Source organism: Mchenga conophoros, linkage group LG15 (genome assembly GCF_057382185.1).
Source record: "Mchenga conophoros isolate Kocher_MC1m ecotype Shallow Benthic linkage group LG15, M_conophoros_male_GT1.1, whole genome shotgun sequence".
Taxonomy (NCBI): domain Eukaryota; kingdom Metazoa; phylum Chordata; class Actinopteri; order Cichliformes; family Cichlidae; genus Mchenga; species Mchenga conophoros.
Genome location: NC_140540.1, coordinates 6756403 through 6769067, shown reverse-complemented (window position 1 = coordinate 6769067; position 12665 = coordinate 6756403). Strand labels below are relative to the sequence as shown.

The 12665-nt window shown below is 40.6% G+C and overlaps 1 protein-coding gene across 2 annotated transcripts in view; it reads right to left on the bottom strand.

The window, feature by feature from the left end:
- The window catches only part of itpkb (inositol-trisphosphate 3-kinase B), a 29999-nt gene that overhangs the window by 9494 nt on the left and 7840 nt on the right, over nt 1-12665 (bottom strand). For both annotated transcript variants that reach the window (XM_085246046.1, XM_085246047.1), the window contains exon 6: nt 24-123. In XM_085246046.1, the coding sequence (XP_085102172.1) occupies nt 24-123 (100 nt within the window). The remainder of the gene's footprint in view (nt 1-23; nt 124-12665) is intronic.

Below are 12665 nucleotides of genomic sequence, written 5' to 3'. Positions count from 1 at the left end.
GTGTGTGTGTGTGTGTGTCCTACCTGCATGCCCTGCCAGTTGGATCCATGGATATTTCTTCTTGAAGGACATGACAAACGGCGACCAGTGGACCATGTTTTTAATCTTCTTCCAAGACTTGTGCTGCAAACACAAACATGTACATTGTTGATTATTACTTACTTGGATGTGTTGCTTTCACATTCAGGAGGAATTCAGCCATAAGCTCTGCCACAAATGACTCGTGTACCATAAAGCTGCCTGCCTAAGTTCTTTATTTTAGTTAAGCTATTCATGATCACTAGCTCAAGGCTCTCCGACCTCAACCCGTTTAAACCAAACTCCACTGTTTGTAAAATGAGTGAGTGCAATATTAATATTTGCTCTTCTGCTTATGCAACTTTTGTAAAACATCAACTTCAGTCTACTTCAGTCTCAGAGGGACTGTACTGCAAGTTCTCCTCTAAACCTTTCGGGTGATCCAGTGTTTAATGACCGTGAGAAAAACAAGACTTTAAATCACATATGTGCACACATACCACACGCACGCACGCACACACACACAGGCGGGTATCCCTGACCCTGGGGGAGCTGCATGGTTCTCCCACACTCGCTGTCATTCTTTTTTATTGCAGTGTTTTAGAACATTTTATCTAAACTCTGGAGGATTGGGCTGGGGTTTCCCCTAGTAACAAACACACACACACACACACACACACACACACACACACACACACACACACACACACACACACACACACACACACAGTGTTTCTCCAAAGGCTCTCCCTGTCCTTGGCAAGGACACATTGAACTGCGGGACTCCTGCCGCACATAGAAACACACACGGAAACTCATTCACAAAATGAGGCCTTCGGTCTCTGACACACACACACACACACACACACACACACACACACACACACACACACACACACAGCTTTCTCAACATAAATATGTTTTCTCTGATCTGATTCATATCCATCGTTCCCTTTCTCTAGCTCTTAATCTTTGTGATAAAAAATGTCTTCCTTTCAACAGCAATATCCATATTTCAGCAGAAGAAGTAGCCATGTAGAAACATGTCAAAGAGTGGTGTTTAGGCCAAACAAGGGAAACTACAAGAAATACTTTACGAGTAAATGAACCACAGGTTATTGTCACTTTAAATGGCACTCTTAACCAAACCTCTCAAATCCATTTGAGCATGGATTTGACTAAAATACTCTTCATTTCTTGTCCTCTTATACTCAAGTAGATGTGCTAAACTTGCAGCCTGTTGCACCTCACTGAAATGACAAACTCTGGCTGAGTACAATCTTTTATGCTTGCAGCATTACATCAGATGGAAAAATTCCACGTCTTGTTCTGTGGGTTTGAACAACGCTTGGCTGTACCACACCGAGAGAGTAACAGAGAGACGCGGCAAAAAAAAAATCCAAAGGTTTTTATGGCATCTCTTCAAACGCAGTACAAACAGCCTATTCTCAAATAAATAACCTTCTATGATAAGATGCTTAGTTTTAAGAAATAACACAAAAAAACTGAAAACGTTCCACTGGTAAAGATGTGTCCTCTCTCACACAAGAAAGTTCAAACTGGTCTTGTGAAGGGGGGAAATAATCTTGTGTCAACAAATTACTGGAGAGGAGAAGAAGAGAAAGGCGAGAGAAGTAAGGAGAAGGATAAGATAAGAGAGAAGAAGACCATAGAAGGAGATATATAACCCCATGTCACATAATCTCGACCTGATGAAAATTCATCAGCTGATAGCATGACTATCTATGGTTAGATGCACGGACACACACAACTTCAGGCGCACACACTTTCTCCCTCCCTCCTGGCCTTACTGTCCGAGGCAGCGACGAGTCACATGAGGGGTTTTTGCTCTGCACCAGTGGAGGATCAAGAAAAAGAAATAACCTCACTCCCACTAAAAGTACAACTCTCACACATTCACATGTGTGTAGGTCAGCCGAAATGACTCTGAAGAGAGCAGCAAGGCTTGAGTCATCATCAGCACGATGAGACTTTTTGCAGCAGAAAGTTTAGTAGAGAGGTTTAGCCATTTCAGTGTGTTGTGCAATTTAAAGAAAAATGGAAAAGCCTCAGTATGATTCAAAGCAGACTAAAGGTGACATCGAACAGAACTCTGCATGTGTCAGGATATGTAAGTAAGACTAGACTGTCAACTTCAGAAAAATGGGTAAAAAAAACATTAATAATCAGGAACACACTTGGTGGCCTGCACTTTGTAGACCACCAGCAAACGCCAAACAGAATGATAGTCCCCATCTCCTTTTTTCCCCACGCCACTTTTAGCCAGTTAGCGAGTGAGCTGCGGTGTCGGGCTCCAGCTCATAAGTAGCAAAGATCTGCATTTTTCTCCGTGACATCTTTCTACCACGTTGCCCACTGACAGCTTTGTGTGTGCGAGCTGTAGAGGGCAAGAGAGAGAGAGCAAGAAGGAGAAAGTCTGGAGCAACTCAAGTGTGAGTAATAACAGACATGGTTACCGTGTGCAGATTTACGAGCTACAGACATTTAAATTTCATCAGAAGAGGAGAGGGAGGTCTGTAAGACTAAAAACAAACTTCAGCCTGCAGCTATCACAGCGATAGTGCAGGTATATTATTGCACAATAAAGTTTAAAAGTGGAGTAGAGCTGTCAAGCATCACAAAACATGAACTAAGTCCAGCTATGAGAGCATTCTGCAGAAAGCCTTTACTCAAAAAGAGGCTGTATAGGTGTGAGTACCTGCTGCCGTTTGTGGCGGCGGTGGATGATGGCAATAATACAGATGGCTCCAACTGATAAAATAACACTCCATACCGAATACAGCCATGTAGACCACATCATGACCAATCATGTGCCACTCAGCTGGAAAAACCCTCGAGAACGATTATCCGTCCGGCTCTCCCGCAACACGCCCAAACTTGAGCTATCTGTGCCGAAAAACCGAGCACCTCAGGCTTGCATACTCCTCGTTCTACTCGTGCCCCCACAAGATGTACACATATATGTCTGTGTGTGTGTGTGTGGGGATAAGCACTTGTAGATCATTTGTTTGGCAAAACAGAGGACAAACATAATCTGGACATGCAAATACCCACAAAGGTTGCAAAGGCACGGACAGAGTGTGCGTGATTGGAAGAGAGTCCGAGGGCAAAATCCTGGAAATGCAGAGAGGTTTCGTGGAAATTCAAAATAAACCTGCGCGTTGGTGTTTATCTGCTTTTAGTTGTTACATGTGTCTGAACGCGTCATTGCGTAAATCTCTACGCTTGTCTTGAGGATGACACAAAGAAAGATTGTGACAGAAGCTGCAACAAGGGCTAAAATAAACTAAAGGAAACATCCTAAACAGCAGCTCCCACACACTCTGCGCCGAGCCGCTGAAGCTACTGCAATGCACCTTCATCCTGTAACTCAGCACTATTGGGTGCAGCAGAGTGTCACATTTGAATTTTACATGGCTAGTAAAAAGAAAACATGTAAATAAATCTGGACATTCTCTGTCTGTGATTATCTTCTGAAACAATAACTTACCAGCTGACAGATGAATATCACTTTTTATAAGCTATTTAGAAAGAGTTACTTTACAAAACTATTATATTTTTAATTAATAAGTTAACTGTTTCCTGAAATAGTGAAACTGTCTCACTGACAGTAAAATAATAAAAAAAATTACAACCAATTAGAACATAACAGATACAGATTAACCTCCAAAATGTTTGGCTTTTTCTTCATCATTTTTTCAGGGCAGATCATTTACACCAGGGGTGTCAAACATAAGGCACAGGAGCCAGAATGGTATAGACTGTCAACTGTATTTTCATGAATTTTTTCCAGCTTTCCTGCTAATAAAGACCTCCAAGGCCATTTATATCACACCAAAGTAATACATTAACAATTAAATGGCAAAAAAGTCCCTGTTATCCACTATCTACTACAGAAATGTCTGCTTTTTAAAATGTGTCCACTGTAAAACAAATAAATAAACAAAAACAGAACGATTTTTGTGAATGAACTAGAACTTTCTGCTTTATAATTACAGGACAGTCTGAGCAACGAGCTACCTGAACCCTTTCTGTAAGTTTACACTTTTATCCCAAAGAATCAATTATCATGTTGTAAAACCATGCAGTTTAATTTATTAATGAGTAAGTTAAAGTACATTAAATGTAATTAAATGTGCAGTTAAACTTCTGATAGGAAGGGAAGTTTCAGTAGTCCGGCCCACTTAAGACGAAAGTGAGCCTGTAAATGAGTGTAAAGTGAGTTTGACATCCCTGACTTACACAGTTGATTAATTTGTATCTTCCTAATTGCCACAGCACTTATTTACACTGTCGTCCCTTTATAGCAAACCCAGCATGGTCTGCAAACTGTCCTACCTACTTTACAGCTTCATTGTTTAAACACTATGACGACCACTTTTGACAGACTTTGAAACTCCTCTGATGACTGTATGTGATCTATTAATACATGAAGCATTCATCTGGTAGTGTCGGTGTCTCTGGTTTTTTGTTCTGTTTTGTATGTGTGTGGTTTTCCGCACATTGTTTCATGCTTATATGCAAATTGCCAGTCACCAGATATGTACTGGAAGAAATGCATAAATCCTCTAGGAAAGGCACGTATTTTTAACTAACTGCAACCCGCATTTGACATAATATATTTAGTAAGGTTTAATTATCACTATTGTTTAATAAAATGGCCTTACTTAAGTATGCACTGGCGCTTATATAGCTCTTTTCTACTAAAACAATCAAAGCACTTATACAACATGTCTCATTCACAGTCATGCTTTTATCTACGTCTAAGTGCTTTCTATCTAACATTCACACGTCGATGAATGCAAAGTGGAGAAACTCGGCCCAACGACACTTTAGCATTCAGATTGGAACAGCCAAACATCAAACCACCAACCTCCATCCTGAGCTGTCTTGAAAGTTCTGGCACCATGACTGCAGTCAGTAAATGTGTTGATGACCATCCCCGTGCAACATGTTACTACATGTTGCTCCCCTTTGCTCTCCCTTCCTACATTTCTGGTCAGAATTCGCTGTCTAAAGATAAGCATTCACAGGGGTGTGTTTTCGTGGGGAGGATCACACATTACTAAGAAACTGGATGCATGTTGGGCAAGATGATTATCAAGTACTCTCTGTCTTCTTCAACCTGATTGGATGAATGCCTTGCATGCACTCCTATTTTATGAAAATACTTCAGCAAAATAAGTTTTAAACAGCTGCTGAATATCTCTTTACTTTAAATGAACATCAGCCAGTTCAAATGCTGCTCGGCAATTTCCAGAGATCTTAACTTTGTGGGAATGGGGACTGGAGTGACTGAACGCTTTGGCGCTTAACCAAAATGCGTTGCACGGATGGCTCCGCAAATTAACTGGCAATGGGAAGGCTGGAAATAATGGATCCTGTGGACATACACGAACTTAAAGGCAAAGTTCCTACCCAAATTTAAATAAAAGCAGGAGCTGTAAGGGGAAACTTGAGCTGATCTCTTGAGTCATCAAAACAGCTTAATTGAGTTCTTAAAATGATTAAAGATTACTTGTACAAAGAAAACATCTCCCAACACTTTCCAGCAAAATCTCCACTTGTGTTTTATAAACAGTTTGTTGTGTTAAATAATGAATTTAGCTATAGATGCTAAATTTGGCCTATGTATTACACCAAAGCATGAGATGCAATAAACCAAAACAAACTGTGCACATTGTTACACCCGTGTTATTAAACGCAACCTATGGGTTTGCTACAAGTTTCCAAGTGTTCCCATGCTTGCCTCTGGCTGTTTGAAAAAGTACTTATGTTTGCACTTAATTTGTTTAAGTTTGCATTTTAAAAAAAATAAGGAAAATGAAGATGCGTGCTGCTTGCCAAATGCTCTCTGCTCACAAACCTCCCTGAGAGTCAACACGCTCATCTTCTTCTCACTCTCTCCTATCTCCTGTCCCCAGACCAGCTGGATGACAAGGGGAGAGAGGGAGAACTAGTGAAGTTTCCATTGAGAGAGACAGAAAGAGAGAGACAGAGAGAGAGAGAGAGAGAGAGAGAGAGATAGGGGAAATGGTAAGCGAAGGAACTTCTTGCAGACAGGAAGTGGGGGGGTTGCCGCTTGCCTCAGCGACAGTATTTTCCACATCCGCCGCTGACTACAAACAAAAAACGACAGAAAAAAATGGCCTTGCCCTCTGTAAACGCATGGACGTTTTATTGGCCTCTTGATTATCATGCCTACAAAATGTGCATCACGTTCCTCAGCACATGCGTGCAGACATGCTCTTGTGCAAAATTTGCATTAGGCAAGTGACTCCTATAGATTCTACAGCTGGAAAATTATTACACGCAGTATTAAAACAATTGTTGTTGCAAACCATACGCATAGATGATGTGGAAATTTGATATTTTTGTCTCGATCAGGAGGCCCAAGGTTATATAAGGCAACCAGATATCACTCATTTGCATGCAGGGAGTACAGAAAGAAGGGTGGAGAGTGGTTTTTAAAAAAGCCTTGGGGGCAAAGGGTGACTCTGGGTTATAAATGTGTAATGTGAAGAAGCAGGGGAAACACTGATGCATGCTGATGTTTTCAACGGAGAGGCACTGAGGAAATAACAAGCCTGATATCGCTCACCACAAGGTCCCCTGCAGATACAAACACTCTAGCTGTCTGAGTCTGCAAACTTTAGAGGCACACACAGAGACTCACAAACACCACAATCACACTCACAAAATTAAACTGCTCAGAGTGTGATGCAGGCAAAACAACATGCTTGGAGAGAGCATGATAAATATCTTAGCAACCGAGGCTGGCCAGTGGAACAACAGCTTTGCAAAACTGACAGTGAGACAAAGGCGAGAAAAAGGGACACCTAAAAGAAAAAAGAAAGGCTTGATACTGTTCAGCTGGGTTGTAACTGAATGCTGCAGTCATAAGGAGACTTATTTCCAAATTGAGGTCAGTATGGAACATTAAAAAGCATATCTCTAGATCTAGGCTTCACTGTGAAACACCTCAAAATGTTTTCTTTTCTTTTTTTTGGGGGGGGGGGGGGGGGGGGGGGTTCTCAGTTTGCTTATGAAAACATGGTTTGTATGCAAGTATCAAATCTACAAGTACTCCTTCATGAGGTGTGCTCTACATCCCTTTTCTAATCATGTGTCAGAACCAGCAGGGGTTCCCCAGTGTGCTGGTATCCAAAGCTGACAATAATGCTCTGAGCCCAAATGTCAGCATCGGTAAGAGGAGTCTGACCTCTCCTCCACTGCCTAGAGCAAATCAAGTCTGCACATGCATGCTCCTTCACTCTCACAAAAAGCTCCAAATAAAGAATTGACCGGTGTTTCCCCTCTCAGACTTAACCAGGCAGGCATTCTGCAGCACACACCAAACTTACAGTCTCTGCCAAACACACACACTGTACAGCTGTGAGAGGGAAACTCGGTTTGACGTCACAGGGTTGCTAGGAAACTTACCGCCGTGGTAGTGAAGATTTTCCACTGCAGTACAAACACTGTGTGTGTGTGTGTGTGTGTGTGTGTGTGTGCCAATCAAATTGAGTTACAGTTGTGGACACAGAAATGAATTTTCTTTCAGTGCATTCCAACACATAAAAACAAAAGTTTAGGGTTTTTGTTTTTTGGTATTGGGAGTGAGTTTCGATTCAAGGTTGGATTAACCAGGCATGGGAAAAATTTATGTTTGGGTCAGAGTGTGACAGCACTTTAAAGCATTAAGTAAAAGTTAGTTTAAGGTAGGCTTGTGAAGAAGAAAAAAAGAGTGCACAGTGTTGCATGAAAAGTATGTACAGCTAGTATCAGCCAGAAGAATTTGCAGTGTGTAGTGTGTACAGAGGGTGTGTCGATTAAAGCATCAGTGCATGTACATGTGTGTGTGTAGCTGTATCTGTGTGTGTGTTTAACAGTTTACAGATACAGCAGCATGGGTGTAGTCTTCATTCAAAAAGACATGTTTGTTTGCATATTGATCTGTTTAATTGCTACACCTTTTCAGCAAATGAGGACTGTGGTAAAAAATATGATGCAGTCAGAGCTTTACAGAGAGTAAATACGCACCATGAGTGACAACACACTGTCTGCATCATTTAAAGTGTGACTTTCATAAGTCCTGCCCCACTTCCGTTCCGCTGTAGCTTCTGCTCCACTTAACTTTAGTGTCTTACATCAGGCTTTACAGAAGCTGAGGCTGGAGTGTTCTCTACAGCTTTAACAAAACTCAAGCTCCTATTTTATTAAAAAATGGGGAGAAAAAAAATGAAAACATTTGTGTGTGTCAAAGGTAATTTTGCAAATTTAAAAAGAGCTGTGAAAAACAAAAGACGCCCAAACTTTAAAACTTCACAGTAACAGTAAACACGGCAACATGCTGCATAGTTTATCTGCCATCTTACTCTCAGAATAACCGGCAATTTAAAGCTGTGGACTGGTAAAAGTTTTTAGGCCTGCCACTAACAATGAAGCTGCTTTCCATGTAAGAAAAGAAAAACAAAAGAGTGAAATTACACTCCAAACAGCCAAACAGTATTTTTTAAATTTTTGTTGTGATATCAAAGATGGCCGAAAATCTTAACTTTTAGGCGCAGGAACATTCAAAATGTTTAATGATTAATAAACAATGGAAATATTTAACTTTTACCCTGACCAAAATAGCAGGGTTTTACTTTTCTGTAGCTGTTGTAATATCAAGTTCATATTTTCATTAAATCGATCATTAGGATCATTTGAACCGGCGTCTAAATCGATGCCATGATTCTTACTGATGCACACAATTTCAGTTTAACACTATTTAACCAAACTAGTTAGTTTTCACTTACATGCAAGTCTATCAAGATCTGTTTAGGTTTAAACTACTCTCATGTGGATTTTTAAAGAGAAGCAAACGACTGACTGTCACCCGAAGTAAGTCACTGGTGGCTTAATTTTTTATTCCACAGAGCTCAACTGAAATCTTACAGAAAGAAAAAAGGTGCTGATGCCAATCTATGGCAGGTGTCCTTTTGTGAGAAGTTAAGTAAAGCTATGGCAACGCTGGCAGCGCCTGCAGTGTGTGTCTTCTAACCTTGGAAAGATGCCCACCAGTGAAAAGATCAGCCAAACAGTGTCTATATATGGCTCTGTTCAGATTCCAACCCCTACCAGTTAAGCGTGAACTGACTTCATATAATCCAAAAGCTAACAGCAGAAGCACGTATTAATGAAAACAAAGGTGAATTCAGTGGTGAAGAATACAAATGCAGCTACATTTGAATACAGAGCATAAACTTTATCTGGGGTTAATCTATTCAAGGGGAGCACATTTGTGTCGCACACAAACTTTCATTTTTAAAAAGCATGCATGAAATTTTATCATTTAAAAAAATCTCTTTTTGTAGATCTAGCAGTGCTGGTGCTACATTTAACTCTGAATCTATGAATTTCCTATTAGGGTTTCAAATCCTTTATTAATAATATCCCCAAACAATATCCGTGCAGTGTCGTTTCCTTTGGAAAATGCCACACAATGTGTATCCCTGCGCCAAGCTGCCATTAGAAGAAGGCTAAAAACGATTTTCCCTGTAAAGCCAGCTGAAAACAACATGGCTAATATGCAGTACACTTTGTACAACTTTTCCTGTCGTGCCCTTTTTTTCTGCTCTGTCTCTCTGCCAGTTTTACTGTCGAGCTCACTTTGTTTTTCGTTCTTTCTTATTCTCACAGTATCACTCCTCTTCTCTCTCTCCCTCTCCTCTCTCCTACATACCTCCCACACAAGCGAGCATGCTTTATGTGTTTCTGCACGTTTGCCTCTTGCACAGACTCACCAGGTTTCCTTAAAACTGTACGGATCAGGAACTGTGACAAAAACATGAATAACCCACACGTTTGACATATCTGCGCCATGAAGAGCTTCTGTCGCTTTCTCTGCCTGGATAAAACCAAAAACAATGACCGGAAATATGCAAAGAGCAATACAAACAATATTCAAATCCACAAGCCAAGATCACTTAAACAAATCGTTTGTAATGCGAGTCGGCTGGTGAGAGCTAGGATATTGGTTTCGGGTGGGGTCATTCGTTAAATATGCAAGAAAAAAAGAACGCATTTGCAAGTGAAAAATCTTTGGTCAATCTACCATCTCATTGATTTCATGCGGTAATATGGCTATACACTGAATATTTCAGTAGTTTTTCTGTTGCTGTTTTTAATATAAGCACTTCTTTCTGAAAGCCAGAAACCGATTTTTTAGCACTTATTAAGTGCTAAACAAGAGCCAGCTCTGGGACTGGCACACTGTGTAAGAAACATTAAAAGCAGTTATACAATCCTTCGTTAAGTCGTGTTTCAAAGCAGAAGTGAGATGGCCTTGTGAACCTTTGCTGGCTACAAATAAAAACACATCCGCCCACCCACCTACACACACACTACATACCCAATCAGGCCTCAGCCTCCTCTTTGAACTGCATCCAAGTGCAGGAAAAGCCTAAGTGTGTGTGACTAGCAACTTCTCCAGCTTTCCCTCATTTTGATCCCCCCCCCCCCCCCCCCCCCACACACACACACACACACACACACACACACACACACACACACACACACACAGACACAGGTTGGGGCACAGAGATAGCTTTGTTATCGTGAATGTCAAAAAATTACTCAGGCAGCGAGCACAGGCCAATTGATACAGAAGCAAAGGGCAACATGCACAGGCACATTGAGGTGCACAAAATGAGCCATACAATGAGAGGCTTCTGGTTTAAGGTCGCACTCACGGGCCCCTTTGCTTTCATATAGGCATATTTTAATTGCACTGCAACACCCGAGTTATAAAGTTGCCTTTGGGCGAAGCCAAATGCACAGTCAGCAATGATGATGTTTTCTTCTTTTGATGACTAACGCTGATCCAATGTGCCATTTTTTCTGTTACTGTATTGTGAATGTAGTGATTGCATCATTCGGTGGGAGCCGATTATGATCGGTGTACACAGTGATTGTTTACTACAGGCTTGTAAAAAGATTTGGGGAAAAAGCACACTGATAAGCATCATTTTTCAGGACAGTTGCCATTAGAGAGTCTCGCAGAAACAAACTCCTTCCAGGAAAAGATAAGCTACAACATCACATCAGCAGGTTTAGTGTTTCGTAACCTGTTGGACTTCCATTAAAAAAGAAGGAAAAGGAAACTACATGGTGGAGGAGATGCTCACATGCTAATATTAAAAAAGTAGTATGCTTACAGTGTTTCCATTCATACAAAGGACTGTATTTATTTTACTAAAGTCTCAAATCTGAAAAAATTTCACAACAACCAGCTTGATGCTTGATCTGAAAAAACAAACAAACCCCAAAACAAAACAACAAAAACAACAAAAAAAGCAGACCAATAGATACACCCAGCATTACCACAGTGCTACTCCTGGCATGGCTTAAAAATATTTTGAGATTATCTTTGTTGATACAGTCTCATTATTTTATTAGTGACAGTCATTTATCAAAAATGTTACAAAACTTTAGCTTTTCCATTATTTTCAAAATTTTTTAATGAAATGTTCATATTATTCACACAACTTAAAATTCAGTGCTTAACGTGATTTAAAAAAATCTCTGCTCCCCTGCAAGAAGCCAAAAAGGGACAAAATAGTTATTTCTTTTATTTATAGTTATTTACCTAATTAGTTTGAACTTGTCAGCAAACTACGAGTCTTTGTTCTCATTCTGCAATCCTTAATGACTGTGCCAGTTTCTTTCATAGTTTCTCGTCTATTACAGTGTGTGTGTTTCATGTGTGTGTGAGGGGGCAAGCAGAAACAGGGTGAAGAGAAGAAAGCAACAATGGAGCTAATCAGAAATTGTCGACTCTGACCACAATAATTGTTGCTGAACAAGTTTTAATTAGCCTAAAGCCAAAGCGGCGCCAACCCCAAACATCTGTAAGTCTGATGGGAGTGAAGCTGACCACACATGACGCTTAACAGCAGCTTAATTTCAAAAGCTCAAAAGTTCAAAGACAATCTGTTAAAAGAAAGGTGTGCAGAGTTAGCGCCATTGCAAACCATTTACTCTCAACAAAAGTAAGAAACCGAGGGCGGGGGGATACTACATTTTTCCTACATTTTCTCAACAAAGTTTGGCATGCTACAACTACACCACCAGTTTGTCAGTCAACAGTTCATAATCCTACATCCTACAGTATCCTTTCCTCCTCATCAGTAAGTTTTGCATTTTTTGTCATCGTCACTTACTGATACAGCTATATATAGTTGTTGAGAAAAGTGCAAACTTTCCAGCTTAGCTCATCCAACGGGAATGGTTGTGAGACCCTGACATGAAAGAATGCTGTGGTTATGAGCTAGTTAAGATCATACTCCACTGTGAGGTCAACAACACAACTTCCATAAAACTTACAACACCATCTTACAACATGCCAGGCAAGTCTTTTGGTTTCCTTTTGTGCATACAGCTTCTGTATGCAGTGCTACATGAATGGACAATCTCTGTGGTCAGACCTTCAGTTCACAGATCACACTTCAATTGTAGCGCTCAAGATGTTTGTTCCATTATGATGCATTAGCTAGGAAACTCAAGCTCTTTGAAGCATGCTTCAAATGACCAAAACCAGCGAGCCTCTGAATGGTTGGAAAGTCATTAAAATGATGGCGCCA